The 22,189-nt window shown below is 33.0% G+C and overlaps 2 protein-coding genes across 2 annotated transcripts; one reads left to right on the top strand and one right to left on the bottom strand.

Moving 5' to 3' along the window:
* Positions 1–617: 617 nt before the first annotated feature.
* LOC126714816 (protein FAR1-RELATED SEQUENCE 5-like) lies at positions 618–4,035 on the bottom strand. The gene is made up of 2 exons (XM_050415189.1): positions 1,676–4,035; positions 618–877 (listed from the first exon to the last, which is right to left on the bottom strand). Exon 1 carries the CDS (start codon positions 3,546–3,548, stop codon positions 1,677–1,679), a length of 1,872 nt encoding a protein of 623 aa, XP_050271146.1. The 5' UTR covers positions 3,549–4,035; the 3' UTR covers positions 618–877; position 1,676.
* A 9,296-nt stretch (positions 4,036–13,331) lies between these two features.
* LOC126714815 (glycosyltransferase BC10) lies at positions 13,332–21,557 on the top strand. The gene is made up of 11 exons (XM_050415188.1): positions 13,332–13,972; positions 15,972–16,085; positions 16,536–16,636; positions 16,882–16,953; positions 17,214–17,295; positions 17,393–17,473; positions 18,069–18,107; positions 18,506–18,571; positions 19,671–19,820; positions 20,997–21,125; positions 21,279–21,557. Exons 1-11 carry the CDS (start codon positions 13,742–13,744, stop codon positions 21,327–21,329), a joined length of 1,116 nt encoding a protein of 371 aa, XP_050271145.1. The 5' UTR covers positions 13,332–13,741; the 3' UTR covers positions 21,330–21,557.
* The last annotated feature ends 632 nt before the right edge of the window (positions 21,558–22,189 follow it).

Below are 22,189 nucleotides of genomic sequence, written 5' to 3'. Positions count from 1 at the left end.
GTAAACAAACAGTGCAGTGCAGTAAACAAACAACTATGCTAATGCAATGCAGTAAGTGCAGTAAAGTGCAGTAAGTGTTGTAAACAGTGCAGAACTTGTGCAGTAACTTATGCAGTGCAGACTAAAAAAAAACTACTAATGCAATAACTTATGCAGTGCAGTAAACAAACAGTGCAATGTAGTAAACAAATAACTATGCTAATGCAGTGCAGTAAAAAAAACCACTAATGCAGTAACTTATACAGTGCAGTAAATAAACAACTATGCTAATGTTGTGCAGTAAGTGCAGTAAAAAAAACCATTAATGCAGTAACTTATGCAGTGCAGTAAAGTGCAGTAAAAAAAAAACCACTAATGCAGTAACTTATGCAGTGCAGTAAACAAATAGTGCAATGCAGTAAACAAACAACTATGCTAATGCAATGCAGTAAGTGCTGTAAACAGTGCAAAACCACTAATGCAGTAACTTAAAGCAGCTATACTACCTATTATTTAGAACGACAAACAAAGATAGATCAATTCTAAGAAACTGTTATTAAAAAAGCAAACACAAAGCTGCAAGTACCCCCTCAAAACAAGAGGTGAGCAGTAGAAAATCTGAAAAAATGAGGCATATGTCCTTAAATAACAGTATTCCAACATAGGTCCTTAAAAACACACTGTTAATGACATTAAACTGAAGCAAAAACAGTATTCCAACATAGGTCCTTAAAAAAACAAAACAAAAAACCAAATAAAACTATTTCATCATGATTAACAACATAGCTCCTTAAACATAGTTCCTTCAGCTACTTGGACTCAATATATATATATATATATATATATATAAATTCCACCAAGGAATGATCATTTTGTGATTTTCTTCAGCCACATGTACCTAGGGGTGTCCAACCAGACCCGGTAACCGACCCACCCGCCCGATCCGGCCCGAGAACCGGCCGACCCGACGCCGGTGACGGTCGGCGGCGGATCCCCGATCCCAAAATCCGAGTTCGGCGGGTCGGTTGACGGGTTAAAGCATGGAAAACCGATTTCAACCGACCCGACCGGAAAACACACCGGAAAATCTTTCTCCGTCGATTGAAGTAGTTCGCCGGTAGGATTTTGTCCGATCTGTCGAGATCCGGCGAGATCTCGTCGATATCTGGCCTGATCTCTTCGAGATCTCGCCGGATCTCTTCGAGATCGGGCCTGATCTCGTCGAGATCTGGCCTGATCTCTTCGAGATCTCGCCGGATCTCTTCGAGATCGAGCCTGATCTCGTTGAGATCTGCCAAGATCTCTTCAAGTTCGGCCTAAGCTCGTTGAGATCAGCCAAGTTCTCTTCGAAATCCGGTCAGATCCAGCAAAAATAAGAAGATTTTGGCAAAAATCCGGCGCGATTCTCACAATCCGAGTCCGACCGGAAACTGACCGGAAAATTTTGACGTCCGACCACCCGAACCGTTGCCGTCGGCGGGTCGGCGGCGGGTCCATGTTTAGGAGACCCGAAGTGATCTGGTCGGTTCTGGGTTGGGCACAAACCCGACCCGGACTGACCCGTGGACAGCCCTACATGTACCTACGGTAGAATAAAAAAAGGTATAAGTAAATTTGAAACATGAGATATATATTATTATAATAAAAAATTCTTTAAAAAAAAAAAAGACTCGAAAAATGTAATGAAAGAACTCACTTTATGCTAAATCATCAATATCATTGTCATCAACCTCTGTAATGTTTTCTTCATCTTGGTAATCACTTCCTTCGCCATTAAATTGTTTACAAGTACGACGATTATGACCATAACCCCCATAAAGTTGACAAGATCGTCTTTTTGTCGTTGCACGAGCTAAGGATATTTCAAGCCCACCTTTAATTCTCCCACTAGGACCTTGTTTCTCGGTACTTTTCTTTTGACCTTTGGTTTGTGATACATGTGGATCTTTTATATTTAAAGGAACAATGACAGAGCAGTCTTCTACTTCAACAATGTCAGCTGATTCACCACTCTTGTGATGCATATCCATTTCATCATCTTCCTTATCTTCAAGCAGTTCATTTTCCATTCCAAAAGCTTTCTTAAGGGTATGGTCTAAGTCTGAGATTATCATTTTATATATATCTTCAGATTTTTCAGCAAGGTAAGACAATTGACTTACACGTTGACAAACATGGATGCTTCGTAAGGCTCTTGACATATGATGCTCATCCTCAAAGCTTGATCTATATTCTACACTTTTGAGTTCTTTATTTGCTTCTTTTGTCCAACGTTGTAGGATGTAGTGGCTAGGAATCTGAAAAATATTTTTAACGTGGAAGATTAATAACATGTGCCTACAAACAATTCCCATAAACTCAAAAAGTTGGCAGTCACATTCACAAACTTTTGATTCCAAGTTCAGCTTCACAATAAATGCATCATCTGGATTAAAGGAACTTGTTACTTTGTACCTATAAAAAGTTCCATTTTTCTCAACCTTTTCCTTTGTAAAGTGGTTACTACTCACCAATTCTTTTTGGAACTTGTTAAATATGGTTCTCGTGTATATAGAAGCAGCTTGATGCTCTATTTTTGAGCCAATTACCAAAGAAGGTGTTTTATGTCTTGAATCAAAGTCTTCCTTCCTTTCTTTCTTATAATGACTGTCCACCGCCTTTGCAAATTTGACCACAAAATCCTTTAATGTAGTTCTTGAGTTAACAAAGGAGTCAAAGAACGCATTGATGCTTTCACTTCTCTGGGTCGTGTTCATTCTTGCAAAGAAAGTATTTCTATTGTAAACCGGTACCCATGACTCTCGAATATTATATAATCCTTCAAGCCATTCATTTCTCTCCAAGCCATAAGTCAATATTAGGCTCTTCCAAGCCTCCTCAAATTTTTCCACACTAGGTGACTCACGAATGCATCTCTTCAACTCACGTTTGAATATTGAATTCTTATGATATATATGGGAAAGTTTCTCTGGAAATTTCTTCTTAATATGCCAAAGACAAAGACGATGACGAGTTCTTGGGAATACCTTTGCAATGGCTGCACCCATGGCTAAATCTTGATCAGTAATAATAGATTTTGGTTCCTTCCCCCACATTGCTTGAAGCCAAGTTTCAAATAGCCACACAAAAGTTTGTTCTGTCTCATCTTGCAAGAATGCACAACCAAATAAAATTGATTGACAATGATGGTTTAACCCCGTAAAAGGAGCAAATGGCATATCATACTTGTTTGTTTTGTAAGTTGTGTCAAATGTCACTATATCCCCAAAGTATTGATAAGCCATTCTTGATCGCGCATCCATCCAAAAAAAATTAACCATATGGCCAACATCATCACATTGAATTGCATAAAAGAAATTGGAGTTTTGAGCTTGTTGTTTTTGGCAATAATTAAGGACAGCTGAGGCATCTCCAACATCTAGATTTTTTCCCCTAACATCTCTCAAGTAATTCCAACAATCTCTACTTGTAAATGTTTGGTCACCTACATTGAACATCATGGCAACTTTTCCTGTTGGAAGACCTTCTTCACCAAAATTTTCAACTAGACTCTTAGCAGCAGTAGACATTTTTTTTGTGGCATCGGAGGTATGACACACTCTTTGGACTAATAATACTATGATTGTGGTTGTTGTCAAATCCCTTCACAACCCATTTCTGCAACTTCTTATTCTTCATGACCCTAAGCATTGCTTCACATCCAGTTCTAAGACTTGAGCAACTTCTACGAGCCTTGTTTTCATCATCTCTAATCAAACCATTGTCTAATGCATTTTTTGTTTTGCGCTGCCCTTCACTACAACATACATAAATACGACTTGTTACATCATCACTTCTGGGTGCTTTTTTACTCGTACGGATACGGATTTCAAAACCTTCTTTTTTGGCAAATTCTTTGTAAAAAGTTTCAACATCATCAAGGGAGTCAAATTGCATTCCAACATATGGCTTGGATTTCAACTCACAATCACCAAAATCTTCAAGCGGTAACTCTTGTTATGATGGTCTCGAATTGTCTAGGGCATCATATAACTCTTCACGTTCCATTTGTGATTTAGTAAATATAAGAACCAATACAAATAATGAACAAAAAAAAAAATGCAAACATTTTAAATAAAAATATTTAAAATGACAAAGATATAAAAATGTACATAATCATAATCAAACACTCAAATTGACTTGAAATTGTAAATATGACAAAGATATAAAAATGTACATAATCATAACCAAACACTCAAGTTGACACTCAAATTCAATTTTGACTTTGAAAACATGAAATTTTTTAAATAAAAAAAATATATATTCCATCAGTCTAATTACGGATTTGGAACATGAAAACTAGATATTTCTGCCAGATAATGTTTTTTATTAAATTGCTCAAGAGCAGTTACATCATCAAAATCATTAATTGGTTGGCAAATTGCTGTTTGTCCATTATTATATCATCATCAGCCACCTATATAAGTTCATGTATCTTTCTCGCAAAAGAAAAAAAGAATTAATATGTTCATGTCTAGCTTCAGTGATGTCTTTTGTTTATCAATTTCTTCAACTATTCAATAGTGTAAGTCACAGTGTTAGTTTTTTTTAGAGCACTCACAACTTGGGGATGTAACTAGGGAACTACCAACGATGTAAGCCACAGTGTAAGTTTCTCTAAATTTACTACACATACAATGGTTTTAATAAATCTGTATTGCCACATGATTCTTTGTGAACCATTTACTGTGTTCCAGAAAAGGAAAAAAAAAACAGAGCACTCATAACATAAAAGAAAGGAAAAATAGAAACAGAGTACTCACAATGGTCGAGGTGGAACAATGGTGGAGCTTAATGCGATTTGTACTCACAATAGAAACAGAGCACTCACAACACGTTAATGCGATTGGTTTTGTGTTTTTTTTTTTTTTTTTTTTTTTTTTTTTGTGGCGACAACCTGGAATAATGGTGGAGGAGCAGCAAACGGAGAGACAAAGGCTTGAACACCAAATGTAGAGAGAGAGCACTCACAATAGAAACAGAGAACTCACAACACGTTAATGCGATCGGTTTTTTTTTTTTTTGGCGGCAACCTGGAACAATGGTGGAGCAGTAAACGGAGAGACAAAGGCTTGAACACCAAACGTAGAGAGAAAGCACTCACAGTAGAAACAGAGCACTCACAACACGTTAATGCGATCGGTTTTTTTTTTTTGGTGGCGGCAACCTTGAACAATGGTGGAGGAGCAGCAAATAGAGAGACAAAGGCTTGAACACCAAACATAGAGAGAGCGCACTCACAATAGAAACAGAGCACTCACAACACTCATCTTTTCTTTTTTTTTTTCTTTTTTTTTTTTTTTTTCTTTTTTTTTTTTTCTGGCAGCAACCTGGAACAATGGTGGAGGAGGAGTAGCAAACAGAAAGACAAAGGCTTGAACACTGAACGGAGAGAGAGAGAGAGAGAGAGAGAGAGAGAGAGTCAGATGTATTCTTTTGTTGGGTTTAGAGATACGTATTGAATGCAATAAACAAGGGATAATTAATGAGATACTTGTAAGAATGTTAGCATTAATGAGGGTCTTTTTTTGACCATTGGATCTACTTAAATCTAATGATTTAAAAAATGTGTAACTCTTTAGAGTTACACCAGGTGTAACTTGAACCCATCTCATATTATAAATCAAAAAATGTATTTTTAAATTTTCTAACTTTATTTCTTATGTAATTTCTACTACTATCAAAGAACATCTCTTTTTTATTTATGATTTATTTGGTTTCCATAGTTAGAGTTTGATTAGTTTTAAATTTAAATTTAGTACTATGATTGTATTTAATTGTTGATTTAATTTTTTAAGTGAATTTAACGGTTTATGTTACTACACTGTAAAGTTTTTAATGTTCTCCACATGGTAATCTCTATTTTACTTTTTACTTTTCCTTACAACCTCTTTTTTTTCTAATCAACAATTACTAATTGACGTTTGTTTTTTTTTTTTTTTCTTTATCTACTCTTTATTACTTTGTATTGATTTTTTTCTATACCATCTGTCTCTTTCCTTTGGCAACCTATCGTTTTCCAAAATTTGATGATGATTCTATCACATTAAATATGCATTATTAGTTTTTTATTTATTTATTTAGTGTTTCTAACTTGATTTGTTTTGTATTTTATTCTTCCTTTGATGCATTGGGTGTGAGAATGAGTGTTTCCCTAGCATTACTCCACTTAATGTGGATAATTTTATTTATTTAATTTGGGCAAAATATTATATTTTAAATTTTTTAAAATAAAAAAGGAGTGGAAATATAAATAATTTAATGATATATATGAGGGTATGGCTAGATTTAAATGTTAAATAAAATGATATGAGAAAAAAAAAACATAACAATAAACACTTACTTATCCAAATAATTCTATGTAATATAATAATAGTACATTCTTATATACTATTTTTAATTATTTATAATGCAATATGATAATATTTAACAATCAAAGTAATAAATAAAAAATAAAAACTTAAAACACAAAACTAAATCCCATCAACCAAAATAGAGTTCTAAAGAATACAAAACCTCATCAAGCTAAAATAGAGATGAAAGAAAAATAAAAATAAAAATCCACCAAAAAATTGAGGGAGAAAGAGTGGGAAATAACCACTTTTTTGTGAGATAAAATTATGTAAAGAATGGAAGAGTGAATGAAAAATTTATACTAAAAGGATGATAATAAAAAGAAACAAAATAAAGGAAGATAAAAGGAAAGACGAAGAGTGATATCAAGATAGAATGTTTGGAGAAATGAAAAAGTAAAGAGAAGGGGAAAGGTTGGAGAAAGTATAAATGTTAAAAAAAAATGAGTACAATTTGATGAGCACAATTTTCTTTTATTTGAATTTAAGTAAAATATTAATTTTTTATTCTTTAAAGCAAAAAGAGAGAGAAAATATAAATAATTTAATGATAAGGAGGATGAGGTTGAGTTTCAATATTGATTAAAATAGAAGAGAAGAAAAAAAATAAGAAAAATTAAAAAATATAGCAATAAACAATAAATTATCCAAATTATGCTATGTAATGGAATACTATTTTATTTTTATCTACTATCTTTAATTTTTTATAATGTAATTGGATAAAATTTAACAATCAAAGAGCAAAATAATAATAATAATAATAATAACTTAAAACACAAAACTAAATCATATGAACCTAAATTAGAGTTCTTAAAAACACAAAAATTTATCAACCTAAAGCGGAGATGCAATAAAAAATAAAAATCCACCAAAACATTGAGAGAGAGAGAGAGAGAGAGAGAGAGAGGGATAAAACCTTTTTGTGAGAGAAAACTATGCAAAGAATGGAAAATAGTAACAAATTTATAGTAAGAGGGAAGGAATAAGAAAAGACAAATAAAGGAAGATGAAGGGAAAGATGAATAACAATATTAAAGTAAAGGGTAGTGGGGACATGAAAATGTAAGGGAAGAAGAAAGATTAAAAAAAAGTGTAAATATTTAAAAAATAAGTGAATGTAAAAAAAATTATAGGAAAATTGGAAATAAAAAAGAAATATATATAGATGTTAAAACCGACAAAAATGAATATGTAAAGTCAATAATCTATTTATATATATATATATATATATTTGTAAAAAAATAGAAAAAAATAATAAATAATAATTATGTGGCAAATGACATGGCGATGAAGTGGTGCAACAGGAGCTCAGCAGTAATAAATGTCACGCTTCAGCTTTTAGTAATATATAGATATAGATTATATTGTGTTAGTAAGTCGTGTAATTCTCTATGAATGGGGAGTCTTACCACTCTTGAGAGGGTAAATACTAAATAGAAATCTCTATAAGTGTACATACGTAAATGCAAAATATTTATATCTCATTAACCCCCCTCCCAATTATCTTTCTAATTTATTGGTAATTATATTGTGCTAGTAACTCGTGTAATTCTCTTTGAATGGGAGTCTTACCACTCTTGACTCTTGAGGGTGTAAATAGAAATCCCTATAAGTGTACTGTACATACACGAATGTAAAAAAGATAGATGAGAAACGCGTAAAAACCAAATGTGCTCAACAAGACCAAATATGCTGCTTGAAAAAACCGGACTCCCATTGGCTCGCTCATTTTAATATAGAGATAAAGATAAACAAACTTTTCCTTTTGATCAATTGTGGAAGATTTCTTCGACCATTCATTTTAGAACTATCTCCAAGCGGAAACAAAACTTGATGATGCAAAAAATTAGTAGTTAAGTTCCTCGTTAGTGCCAATGGATGATGGGATTGGATTCGTCTCTTATAAATACCTGCAATAAGACTTAAGTTAAGAAAATATGCATCGGTGTGGTGTTTGCCAAAAACCTTCCGATGATTAAGTCAAAAAAAGATTCACGTGAAGTGTATTGAGAGAAAATTTGACTTGGGAGTAGTTTTTGTAATCAGATTGTGTGTACCTTCTCTCTTCCCTTTCCTTTCACTTTATAGTCATCTCTGTCTTAGAGTTACAAAGTACAACCGGAGGTTCTAACTTCTGATCATCACTAAATTACTTATAACGTGAGTCTTGTTCAATGGAGTAAAGACTTATCTTGTGTACGTAGACTATAAGGATCGATATTCCTTATTATTAAATTTTTTTTTAATGAAATATAAGGATATTCCTTATTATCTTTGATAAATTTACTCATTCAATATACCTATTTGTTCCTTAATTTATTTCATCGTTTATGTAAGAAATGAGGTATCATTTGATCCGTCATTAGCCAATAGGAAAAGGAACAAGAATGAATGCTCTCTTTAAGGCGAGACTTCCATCAAGTGCACCGTATAAAATCAGTCAAATGTTTAATTTTTAGCCATTCATAACGTTTTTTTACATGCTTGGGTCGGGTGAATTAGGCCCACCGTCAGTTTTTTTTTTTTTTTTTTTTTTTTTTTTTTTTTTTTCGTGTATGTGTTAAAATACTTAGTATTCTAAAAAAAAAAAAAAAACTGTGGGTTAATCTCACATTGAAAGATGAGTGTAAATTAAAATGGTTTAAAGTCTATATTGTATATCCAAGAATTAGGTTCTTTTGAATATATACGTCAGTTTTTTTTAAGATATTCTCCCCTCTTGCCACGTGTGTTAAATACTTAGTATTCTAATTTTTTTTTTAAATGTTAAGTGTATTCAAGCCACAGAATTAACTTACAGTTGTATTACTTGATGCAATGTTTGTGAACTTTTTCATTTCAATGATTCCAACTATCCAACCAAGATATTCTAAAATTCCTTTCTTTCTACATAATTTTTCACAGCAAACCAAATGTTGTGATAATAAATAACTTAAACCCAACAACCAAATCATATCAGAAAGTAGTTCAACACACAAAAACACATACCTGCGACGGAGACAACAGATTTGGGATTCACAGGTTGGGGTTTCTTTGAATCGGGGTGCTCTGTTTTTCTTTGATTTTGGTAGGGTCGAGCCTTCTATTCACAGCTTGGGAATTTTCAGGATATGGTTTTTTTTTAACAATTTGGAGGAATGTTGCTGCTATTGGGCCATATTTTTAAGCCCAACTGAGTGTTGGTTCAAGTGAAAAAATAAAAGCCCAAAAAGGTAGAAAATTACATAAACATTAATAATAGAATTTGTTAAGAAAAATTTAACCACGTTGGCATTATGCAATGCTGCAGTGCATGTCAATGATGTCATGCCATCCTATTCTCTTTCTCGATGTATTTTATCCATTATTCAGCAAAAAAAAAAAAAAAGATGTATTTTATCCATTTGTCGTGAGAGAACTTGTTGCATGTAATTCATGTGATTATATTTTTATTTTATTATGTCATGCAAAAATGTCATTCAATCTTTTTTTTTTTTTTCAAGTTATTTTATCTATTTGTTGTGAGAGAACTCGCTGCATGTAATTCATGTGGTTATACTATTACTTTACAGTGTCACATAAAAATGTTATCCCATTTTATTATCCTTCTCCAAATATTTTCTCCTATAAAACACCCTTGCTATTTTCCTCTTCTACGTACTCCCCACAATTGCACAAAGATGTCTACTACTTACAAACCATTCCTAGTGTTTCTCCTTGTGGCGGTGGCTCTCAATCTCACCACTCCTTCTCTAGCTCGCACCTTTCTAGCTAGCATCATGCGTACAGAATATCGTAGGAAACTCAAACTCATACAAGCTAGCTGCTGAGGAGAAAATAAACCCGCACTTGCGTGTACCCGTCTGACCTGCCCCGCATAACAAATGGGGCGGAGAGAGGGGTTAGTATTTTTCCCCACACCTGTCTTGTTTATATTTAAATAATTAAAAAATATTTTTTATAGGTTTTTTTATAAGACATACATATGTGTTTTTAAACCTTCTAACTTTAAATTTATGATTTTTATTTTATTTTATATATTGTATTATTAACTTTATACTTTTATGTTTTAATATTTATGTTGTTTATATTTTTTTTAATTGTTATATTGCTATGTCTGATTTGTTTTTGTATTTTTTATTACTTGAAATTTTGTATTGTAATACTTTGAGAATATTTTGTAATGTCATTCAAAAAGATACAAATTTATCTGAGCATAATTTTGTAACATAAAGTATATTAACAAACAAATCAACTGAGTGCCCTATAAAAAAAAAAAAATCAACCGAGTGTCACACCAATTTTTTTAAAATTTTTATTTTATTAATATGGAAAACTACTCCCTTGATGATCATAGTTAATAGAATTGGCCTCATCTAGTAAGATGAATCTTAAACTTGTCTTTCATATCATTATAGCTCAATTGGTAAAATATTTTGTTCTTGCTAGCTCGAATAAGTAATTTTTTTTAGGAAGCTCAAATAAGTGACTTGAGCTTGATATCAGTGACAACTACATATATGTTGTGGGTGCAAATTATTTGCTTTATTTTTTTACCTTAAACAATTACTTATAATCTACCTCCAACAAGTCCTTAATCAAATTCTTGTCTCTTTTTTTTTTTTTTTTTTTTTTGGGCACTCTTATTAGCTAATTAAGGTTTAGTTTTAGGAATTATTTATTTATTTAATTTTTTCAGATATATAAAAGTACAACCATACCTTTTTTTAGTGCAATATATAAATTAAACTAGAAAGTAATCTGAAACAAACAAACACATCCTTCCCATCCCCAAAAAAAAAGAAAAAAAAAAAAAAAAAGAAGATAAGCGTGAAGAGAGGTAATTTTCATGGAGGAATCTTGGCACCTTCAATGGCTTAATGTAAGTCCAAAGATAACATGCAAGTCAACATTGAAGGCGACTGTATTACTGTCTGATGAATTAGATTCAATTTTTCTATATCAAAGTGATATAATTATATTAAAAAAAGAGGCAAAAAAAATTAAATATTGCAAGGTTTTATTATAGTTGTTAAATATATAATCAGATATCGACGTTGGACAAAACTTAGTTTTCGTCATATCCCTTTGGTTACACATGTTTGAACCTCCTTAGTCCAATTAAGTTGAAAAGATAACTTCAATAAGTGGTCTCTTGGAGTTAGGCACGGCATAATTCCTGATGGAACTTGAACCTCCTTAGTCAACTTCTATAATTAGTTGGTGAATTGCTTGCATTTAAAAACACCACATCTGCTTAACATATTGCAATGCATACAAACAAACACACAATAAGCTGAATAAAGAGTACCAACAAAGAATCATTATTGAAGTCTTAACAAGTAGTAACAACTTCGATTGGTAGTTCTTATGTTTCTCTCAGTCTCTCATTATGCCATGGAATGGAACTGAAATAAGCATCATCGCCATTGTCTCTATTTCACATTTATTTATGTATTTTTATAATGCCATTTTCATGACCAACTATAGACAATATTTAAATATAGAATAATTCAAATTATGTCTATTTTTATATTTCTCACTACAAAGATGGTCACTAGTCACATTGAACCACCTTAAAAACATTTTAGAGAGAGAGAGAGAGAGAGAGCATTTTGCATAAGAACTAAAACTTTCTGTCCTTGAAAAGTTTTAGAAGGCATCAATTTTGTCATCCAATCCATTTGTGCTTAAACGAAGTTTAAGTTTTTTGTTACAAATCGAATGGTATATGGATAAGAGTAGAAGAATGATTTTGATGCTTTTTTAACTCGGGGAAAATGCACTTTATCTAGCGTAATTAGGGGAATATTATATTGCCTCCATGACCTTTCAAATGTTACAATTTATTTGACTATGTATGAAATTACATGGGTGACACAATTTGAGAACTCAAATGTTACACTTTACTATGCATGAAATTACATGGGTGACACAATTTGAGAATCTTAAGAGTTTAATAGCCCCATTAATTGTTCTTGAGGACAAAAGGTGCACATAAATCAACAATGTTCACACTATTTTAATCTACTGCCACTCCCTCCATATGTATATATTTTATACAAGATAGAAATTCTACTCTAACCTAATATAAATGTATATGTGTGTGAAACTCTTTTCTGGAGGCTTGAACTTTGACGCTTGTTCCCTACACCCTATACCCAACAAACACTTATACTTGTGGAATAACCATTGTACCAAGGGTACGCGATGGTCACACTCTATTCCTATATGTGTGTCTTTTGTCCTAAAGAGTGATTAATTTGGTATTTAAGATCTTGATATTCTTCCCTACACTTTACACCTAACAAATACTTATAATTTGAAGTAACTATTGCACCAAGGGTACGCGGTGATCACACTCTATTCCTATATGTCTGTCTTTTGTCCTAAAGAGTGATTAATTTGGTATTTAAGGTCTTAGTATTCTTCCCAAAAAAAAAAAAAAAAAACTTTAGTATTTGTAATTTTTTTTCACACATGCACGTTATGCGTGTAATTCCATAAATAATATCTAAAAGACCAACTTTTTCATGCTACTTCAATGCACAAAAAGGTGAAGTGTACCATTAGAGAAGTTAAAGAGATAGGTGAACTTACATTTAAGTGTAAGGGGTAAGGTATTTTTTCTCCTTTAAAATTCTTTTTAAATTTAAAAAGTACTGTAATAATTTTGTCGTGTTTCTCAAAAATAAAAAAATATCATTTTCGCCCAAATAAAATTGCTGGTTTATCTTTAAAAAACAAAAAGTAGATATTTCGAGCTTTGTTTTTTCTTCTTGACAAAAAACATATTTCCACCAAATCAAAACAAAACACATTTGTATGAGAATTTGATCCCCTACCTCACACTCAACTACCGAAAAAAAAAAAAAAAAAATACACACTTTATGTGACACTTAACTTAAAAAAGAATTCAGAAAAGAAAAAGGAATCTGACATTCTGACTTGTCAAGCAAAGCCAACTCAGTCTTTCTCAGTCCACTACTATAGTAAATAGAAACTCCACTTTCAATTTCCAAAGCTCCCAACGCTCACTCTCTTTTATATACAAGTCTCCTCTACAGTCTTCTCCTCTCTTCTTCATTTCATTTCAATTCCCATTCTTCCCCAATTACCACGCCAATTCCATTTCCACGAGAATCTCGATTCTCCACCGCCTCTTCTCTCTCCTCTCTCTCTCTCTCTCTCTCTCTCTCTCTCTCTCTTCCTTTTCCACGAAATCCGAATTCACGCACCTCGAGTCATCGAACTCCGCCAATTCTCTCGCAAATGGATCGAATCGATGAATCTTCGTCAGAAAGACGATGAATATCTCGAGCTTCAGCTTCTCCACAATTGAGCGAAACCACCGCGAGCGGCTAGCTCGGCTCTGCTAGATAGATAGATAGATGAAGCGAAAGGCTACGCAGCAGCAGAAATCGCATTACAAATGGAGGAGGAAGCTTTTCGCGGTGATTCTCTTAGGGTTTTGCTTCGGAACTTTGGTGATGATGATGCAGAGCCAGTGCAGTCGGATCATGATGCTCGGCCCGAGGCTCGTCCAGAAGCCGAAGATCGCCTTCTTGTTCATCGCCAGGAATCGGCTCCCTCTTGAAATAGTTTGGGACTCGTTCTTTCGTGTATGTTTTCTTTTACTCTTAAGCTTTCATGGTTCTTCACTTTTTTCCTAATGATTTAGCTATAGTTACTGTTTGATTAATTTGATTTCCAATTTTCCATGCATAGTAGATAAGTATTCTATTAGATAAATTTATTTGCAATTTCGTTAACAACGTGATGTAATATCTGCTACTTGCTAAGCATTTGTGGTTTTTCCTAATTATTACCGATTGTGACTGTTTGATTAATTCAATTTCCATGTTAATATATACAATAATAAATGAGTGATTTCCTAAATTATGCTATTTTTTATTTACTTTTTGGGGATGAACCAAGTTTCTATCAGAATAGCACTGTATTTATGTTTTTGATATTGTTAAGCATGGTATATTATCAATAATAGTAATTGGATTTTAATTTTATGAACGAGGGGATAAGAATTTATGTTTTAACCTAATTATTATGGACAGTGACTGTTCGATTAATTTAATTTCCATTTAGCTACTGCTTTGTTTACTTAATTATTAATTTTTGAGTATGAACTAAGTAGCTATTGAAAAATATAGCACTATGTATATGTTTTAATAAGAATAATAGTAAAATTATATTCAAATGAGTATAATAGTAATTAGATTGTTTCTTTGTAATTTTAGAATTTTCCATCTATTGTGTACTTTTCAACCAAATTTTTTTTTAAAAAAAAAATCCATCTAATGTGTAACTTCATTGATGACAATATACACTGCATTCTAAGCATCTATAGTTTTTTGTAATATAACTTATAGCAACTGTTTAATAAATACTAGGCTCATCACATTCACATCACACTCCGCATGTGCGATGAGGCTATTTTCTTATTTTGAGTTTAATGTAATTTTTCAATTTGAATTTAGCTATTATTAGTGAGGTTACACCTGAAGGAACTTTTACGAAACTAAAATTTAGGATTTGAAATGGAATAAACAGGGTGTGCTAGTTTTTAGGGAAAATGCATCAAACGTGCATGAGATATATTTAAATAGAGAGTGTGCTACTTTTTAGGAAAAAAGTTTCTTGGGTAGGTTTTTTTTTTTTTTTTATAAATTTTGTTGAATTACAATTTTAACCCCGTTTTTTTATTTTTTAAGAATAAGGATTATATAATTAGATTAGGGGTATTTTTGACATTTTTTGAAGCCGTAACTAATTTTCTAAATTGTCTTAATATATAGAGATAATTTCCATATTGGTTCATGTGACATTTTGTTTATATATGAGCAATTTTTCCTCTACTTCATTTAATTTAGTTACTTATTATTTTTGGGGATAATCAACTGGCTATTTACTGTTTTGTTTCTTGCAAGTATAGTATCATGTATATGCTTTTTTTTTTAGCCAAATATAATGACAATAATGAAGACTAGATAGTTTGTCTGTAATTTCATAATTTGGAATGTAATTTGTATATGTTTTGTGAATTTTTCCGAAAAGTTGAGTGCAGTTACTTACCTTTGAATATGTTGTATTGTATCTTTATTGAAAATGAGTTGGGGTACTAGTTCAAATCTTCCATTCCTCCACCCCTTGGGGTCAAAACTTACTTATCTATAAAAAAAAGTTGGAGTATCAATTTGTAACTTCTATCTTCTTAAAAATTTGATTCACTATACACACTTCTTCAAAAGCTTACAATTGACTGGTTCAAAAGGGTGAATAAAATTAGCATAGATACTAATTTAATTGATCGGATCAATTCATGTTGATAACACTTGTGTTTCGCAGGTTACTTTTTGTCTCCCTTTTAATCATTTTGATAATGGGTTAGGGGGTCGTTGTGGGATGTTTCACTATGGGCAGACATGTCCCTGCATCTCCTAATTATATAAGATAGATACAATGGTTTCTATGGTATTTGATAATATTGAAACTCTGTTTTTTTTTTTTTTTTTTTTGTGTGGATAATTATATAAAAGCACTTGTGAATACGAGCAATATGATGTCTTCCATGTTTACTAAAGAATGAATTATCTTGTTGTGCAGGGAGGGGAGAATAAATTTTCAATTTCTGTTCACTCTAGGCCTGGGTTTCTGTTCAGCAAGGCAACAACAAGATCAGTCTATTTTTTGAATCGTCAAGTTAATGATAGCATACAGGTTCTCATTCCTCCTGTGGAATCTTATATAGAAACTACATGCCTGTTACTTGGATATCTCAGCATAATATGTTTTTGGAAGCAGTTTAATTTTTCTTTAACGTGGTGTTTGTGCATGTACATACATGTATAACTTGTATGCGTGTGCGTGTGAGAATGCATGATGTATACATAATGCTCCATTGCTGCAACTCCCTACTTATACATGTTTGATTAATTTGCCAGATCTATGTTGCATAGATCATTAACATAATGATATCATTCCTATAAAACCAACATAGTGCCCAAAGTAAAATTAATTACAGTGTAGCTTACCTGTGTATTTTAATCAGTGTACTTTATGCATTCCTGTTGGCTTGGTTCATAACGTAAAAGTTGTGATCAAATGTAAATTTTTACTTTGCTATTTTCATTGGCATGACAATATTCAGTTCATGTTATCATATACCAGGTAGACTGGGGTGAAGCCAGCATGATTGAGGCAGAGCGAAGATTGCTTAAGCATGCACTTGATGATCCTTATAATGAACGCTTTGTGTTTCTCTCAGACAGGTGACAATTGATCTTCATAATTACTGCTTGAGTATATGCTCTGCATTTCTCTGTCTTTGAGTTGGAACTTTCTAACTGTGATTATTTAGATGCTTTGTTATGTATGCATTTAATTGGTTAGGAGGTAGATGTCTGGTTAAGGAGCAAAGTCCGTTGTTTATTATCATACAATAATGTATATTTTTGCTTCTTTTTTTTGTGATTTTTTTGTCTAACAATATTTCAGTTACTTGATCTCTTTTCAGCTGCATACCTCTATACAACTTCAGCTACACCTATGACTATATCATGTCCACATCAACTAGTTTTGTAGACAGGTCAGTGGTCCAGTCCTTAAACAAGTGTGTGCATCTCTCCTCCCCCTCACATACAAACGCACACACACGCATGCACACACGCAAACACAAATACAAATTATGTTGGGTGTATGTATGTATTTCCTGCCTGTGTGGATGAATGTCTTTGATCTCCTTTTTCTTCCATACCCTTGCTGAGGTAGGATGATTCATCAGATCTCTGCACATTTCGTATTGGTCACGTTACTAATGTGTTTTTGACAATTAAATGGTGGAAGCAGCTTTGCTGATACAAAAGAGGGTCGCTACAATCCAAAAATGGATCCTGTTATTCCAGTTCATAACTGGAGGAAAGGATCTCAGGTAAGAATTTTACATATTAGATTTATTGCTTTTGGTGTTCAATAAAAATTCTAGAAATAGAATGTCTGACTCACGTCTTTGCTTCGTCTTCTTGCAGTGGGTTGTTCTGACCAGAAAGCATGCAGAGGTTGTTGTGAAAGACAGTACTATATTTCCCAGGTTTCAAGAGTATTGCAAGGCAAGTTGTCTTCATTATGATTTGAGGCTGTAGCCACTATATAAATGTGAAGAGATAATCTTTTTTTTCTTTTTTGATAAGTAAGAAAGATGTATACTGAAAAAAACTATTTTGTGCAAAAAGAGCACAAAGCAGACTGAAGAGATCATCTTTATTGTCAGCTAGAAAAATCATAGGTGCTTAAACTTCATATTGTCCCTATTTTGCTATTGTTGTGTAGATATTTAAGAACTTTGACAACATTTTGACATTTGAAAAATTGGCAAAATGTACTTATGTTCCCTTATTAAAAATAAATTTATTTTAAAATTCACTTGCGTGAACTTCTAGATGTTGAAAATGAAGTGTAATGTTAGGCATGCTAGAGCGAAACCAAGCTACTTTACTGGGAAGACATGCTCAGCTGCTCTCAATGATTAATTTATTTCTTAGTGCATTCAGTTTTAATTTCTGATTGTGTACTCTTCATAGCTTTCACTATTTGAGAAATGTTTGTATTACAATTTTTTCTCATCATTATGAAGTCATACATTTTTCAAGTTTCCTTGTTGAGGATTCTGTAATTTTACCTGTTCTATATTTTGTAATAATGCAGAGGAGATCACTACCTGAGTTTTGGCGAGATCATCCCCTTGTAAGTTACTTTTCTTTATTCAGTAATCTTTTGAAACATTATTTAGTTATCTATCGGCTTTCCCAGCACTGGATCTTTACCAGCTTTCAAAGAAAGTATTTTTGGTAGCCATACATCGATGTTCTGATATGAAATGTATTTGCACACATGCAGTACTGTAATTTATTTCCAGAATCTGATCTTGAGGTTAAATACTAATTTAATTAATAAGAGTTACCCACCAATGAGATCTAGCTCAAACGGCACCTCCTCTCTCCATAATAAAGGGTGGAGGGTAAGGTTGGGTGTTCAAAACTCATGGGGTGCGTGTGTAGACTTACCAATAAGAGAGAGAGAGACTCAGGGAGATGTTTGAAGTAGATAAAGTTTATTTATTTGCTTTTACCTTTCATGTGCAGCCAACTGATGCATCCAAGGAGCATAATTGTATACCGGATGAACACTATGTTCAGACATTACTGGCTGTAAGATAAATTCTTATCCAATTATTCTGAGCCTTGTCTATGTCAATTAAGATTTTGACTTATCTATAGAGACGGATGAACCCCTTTTAGATTATAAAATTTGACAAAAGCATTTTCAACAGTCTTAACACTTTCTTAAAGACATTATGGGAAAAAAAAAAAAAAATCAGAAGATAGTTTTTCATCTTATGCTGGGCTTTAGTCCTTTCAAAATTTCAAGTCACGGTTGGCTCTTAGTTTCTATTATATATGAAATTTGCTAGTGGTGTTTTCTCATAATAAAATAAAAAATTAGCACCGAGAAGATTTAGTAATTTAAAATTATTTTGTTGATGCTAAATGTTGGCAACCTCAATGGACATATCTTAGTTAATTATGGATTATTTGGTGGAATAACACATTGGCAACCTTATTGGATGTATTTTTTGCTTTCTGGTTCTCTGCGTACCTGGCAGCAGATATAAGTTGTCAGAAAACAGAAGATGAAGTCAAATGCAAAGCTAATAAACTGGGAGGCTTCCAGCTCTTCTTAACTAGAGATGTTGGTTGAAATTATATTGTGCTGATGTTCTGCTTCGTTAATATTTATGACATGCTGACATAGATACTTAACATATGTCAAAATTGGGTATGACATCTAAATTCAAACAAGATATTGAAATAGAACCAATAATAGCAAGCCTTCAAACCTGTTTTAAAATGTTGTTTGCAAACTGTCTTTCCGATTCTTAAACCACATACCTGAACAAAAACATGCATATTGAGAAGGCATTTGTAGCAGGATTTAGGATGAAATTTGAAATGAAGCTTAATATATAAATAATAGGACTCCATTCAAAAGTAGCATCCACGTATTATATTTTCATTCACAAGAGGTTTCAGTTCCCCACCCCCACCCCCACCCGCACCCCCTCCTATTTTTCTCTAAGTAAGGGCAGCCTTTTAAAATCTTCTTGTAGATTCTTGCATTCCATGTTTCACTGCATAAGATTTTAATTAAAAATATGGAAAGTGGAGTCTGAGAAGCTGAGAATGTAGTGTCAATATAACAACCTTTTTTATAATTGACTTTCTAAGACCATTGTCTTTCACATTTCAGCAAGAAGGCCTTGAAGGAGAAATCACACGAAGATCACTGACACATAGTTCATGGGATCTCTCATCCTCCAAAGACCATGAACGTCGTGGATGGCATCCTGTAACTTACAAGTTTTCAGATGCTACTCCTATGCTTATCCAATCTATAAAGGTATTGCTGCTGTCTTTGCAAGCCATCCTTTGAGCAATAATTAATAGTTGTAGGTTGCACCCCTTATATCTATCTCATGGATGTGTTAATGTATTAAATAAAATTCTCTTGAAAACAATCTGCCAGCAAGAAAACTTACCTTAGAAACGGCTTTGTTGCATAGTATTATACCTCAGGTTTTGTTTTTTGGCTAGTAACAATATTATACTTAGTTGCTAATGAGCTCAAGCACAACTGGCACCTCTTCCCCTTTTAAGTTCTAGGTGGAGAGTTAGGTCGTGGATTCAAGACCCATCAGGTGCATGTGTAAATTACCAATTTAAAAAAAAAATTATACTTAGTTGATTGAAATGGTTCTCCAAAATGCGGAAAATCAACTCAATTATCTTTGGGTGCATATCAGAAATCAAATTGTTGGCATGTTTCTTACATCTCTCCAGCAAGGCAAATACAATTTTCATGATGTTAGATGAATGTTTACAAATACTTCTTGAAAATGGTGTGCTAACATATTCATAATTTAACACTTTTCACTGTGCCATCCAGTGATAGCAAGAATCTAATTTTCCTTGAATATTTTCTGAAACCAGAGTAATTATGAGGACTTATCTTCCCCTAAATTAACTAGAGCTTTCATATGTGGTTGAACATGCACAATGGTTTGACTATGGGAGGGTTAAATAAAATTTAAAAAATTTAAAAAAAAAAAAAGGGAGAGGAGGACTCATTTGTTTAGTGCTCAGCTGTTCTATGTTTCAGACTGACAGAAGTCAACTACTGGAATAATAAGATTTCCATTTGTGTGGGTCCTGTGGGATGTTAATCGGAAAACTTGCAGTAAATTATTTTCTGGTAAATAGCAGGAAATATTAGAGGGACAAAAGAATGACTTCCCGTATTAATTTTGTCATTCATGGAAAATTATGTTTACATTGAACATCTGTTTAGCACTATGTATGCTATATACACAATCTCTAATGTAAAGCAAAAGAAACTTAGAATAAAATTAATTTGGTATTGCATGTCCCATTCAAGTTCAACGCTAGCTTGAGATATTACATTAGAATCTATGAGGCATGCAAATTATTTGGTTTCAATTGAAAATAGCATTTACATTATCTGTTCTTATGAAATGAGGGATCGGGAGCATAATAAAAAATTTGATGACCTTTGTAGGACATAGATAATATCTATTATGAGACTGAGTACCGAAGAGAATGGTGCACTAGCAAGGGTAAACCATCCACATGCTTTCTTTTTGCTAGAAAATTCACTCGGCCAGCAGCATTCCGGCTTCTTAATATGGTTAGTTTCATATCTTCACGTGATATTGAGGAGGTTTATATTTTTTATTTTTAAAGGTTTCTGTGAGCCGTTTTAGCTTCCATTTTTTTCCTGCAATTTAGGCAGAAGTCCCCATCCATTTATTTAACGTGTTTTACCTTTTTTGTTGGACAGTCTGTTTTGGGACCTTTCAATGAAGCAACAAGTAAGTCCAGTCTATGGTAAGTAGATACCTATTGTAAGTTTATTGTAGTTAAAAGTTACTGGTCTTGACCCATACGAAAAGTGTCATGTAATCAGCATCGAAAAATAAAGGAGAAAGCTGTAAATTGTAGAGGCAAATGAAGAATAGAGAGAGAGTGAGCGAGTGAAAACCAAAACCAAAGCTATGGTGTGTATATTATCCTAATATACGTCAAATGAAAAGGAAAGAGTTGAATTTTCATTGCTCCATTTTGGTTTCTATACTATTATTACCTGATTACGAAACCTTTGCCCCCTCATCCGTCCCTCATTCGTAGTTCACATTCCTCAACAAGCTCAATCTGTCAAGACTGAGTCAGTACTGACCCTGCGAAGTAAAAGTTGTACTGTTTGCTTATTCTTTCCTTGACCCAGCAAGAAGGCTAAACATGGCCCATTTGTATCGACTTTAATTGAAGGCTGAAACACATTATGGGCTTGTCCGAGACCAACGCATCCTAACGGCTTGAGTGATGTGCTGGAGATGGAGACTGGATCAGGCGTCATTGGGTGTGTTTGGATAGAACTTATTTTGCTGAAACTGAAAATTAAAAACTGAAAACACTGTAGCAAAATAATTTTTAAATGTGTGAATAGTGCTGTGAGACCCATTTTTAATGAAAAATTGATAAAAAATGAAATTTGTGGGTCCGTGAACAGTGCATATGTACACTGTTCACGGCAGAAAGTCAACATTTGCGGTTACTGTTCAATGAACAGTAACCGCAATACTCCAAAAACGCGTGAAAACCAAAAAAAAAAAAGAACAAAAACGCAGAGCAGAAAACGTGGACGTGAATAAGTTGAATACAAACACACACATTATCCAATGAAAATTGTAT

This window comes from Quercus robur, chromosome 2 (assembly GCF_932294415.1).
Source record: "Quercus robur chromosome 2, dhQueRobu3.1, whole genome shotgun sequence".
NCBI classification, from domain to species: Eukaryota; Viridiplantae; Streptophyta; class Magnoliopsida; order Fagales; family Fagaceae; genus Quercus; species Quercus robur.
The sequence above is the reverse complement of the archived record's forward strand: the minus strand, read 5'-3'. Positions and strand labels throughout refer to the sequence as shown.

What these genes read in the sequence shown, in the direction of transcription:
- LOC126714815 (XM_050415188.1), top strand. Translation starts at nt 13,742, where the DNA reads ATGAAGCGAAAGGCTACGCAGCAGCAGAAATCGCATTACAAATGGAGG. An exon ending in TTTGGGACTCGTTCTTTCGT is followed by an intron (nt 13,973 to 15,971) that starts GTATGTTTTCTT and finishes CTTGTTGTGCAG; the next exon opens with GGAGGGGAGAATAAATTTTC. An exon ending in ATGTTCAGACATTACTGGCT is followed by an intron (nt 18,572 to 19,670) that starts GTAAGATAAATT and finishes TTCACATTTCAG; the next exon opens with CAAGAAGGCCTTGAAGGAGA.
- LOC126714816 (XM_050415189.1), bottom strand. Translation starts at nt 3,548, where the DNA reads ATGTCTACTGCTGCTAAGAGTCTAGTTGAAAATTTTGGTGAAGAAGGT.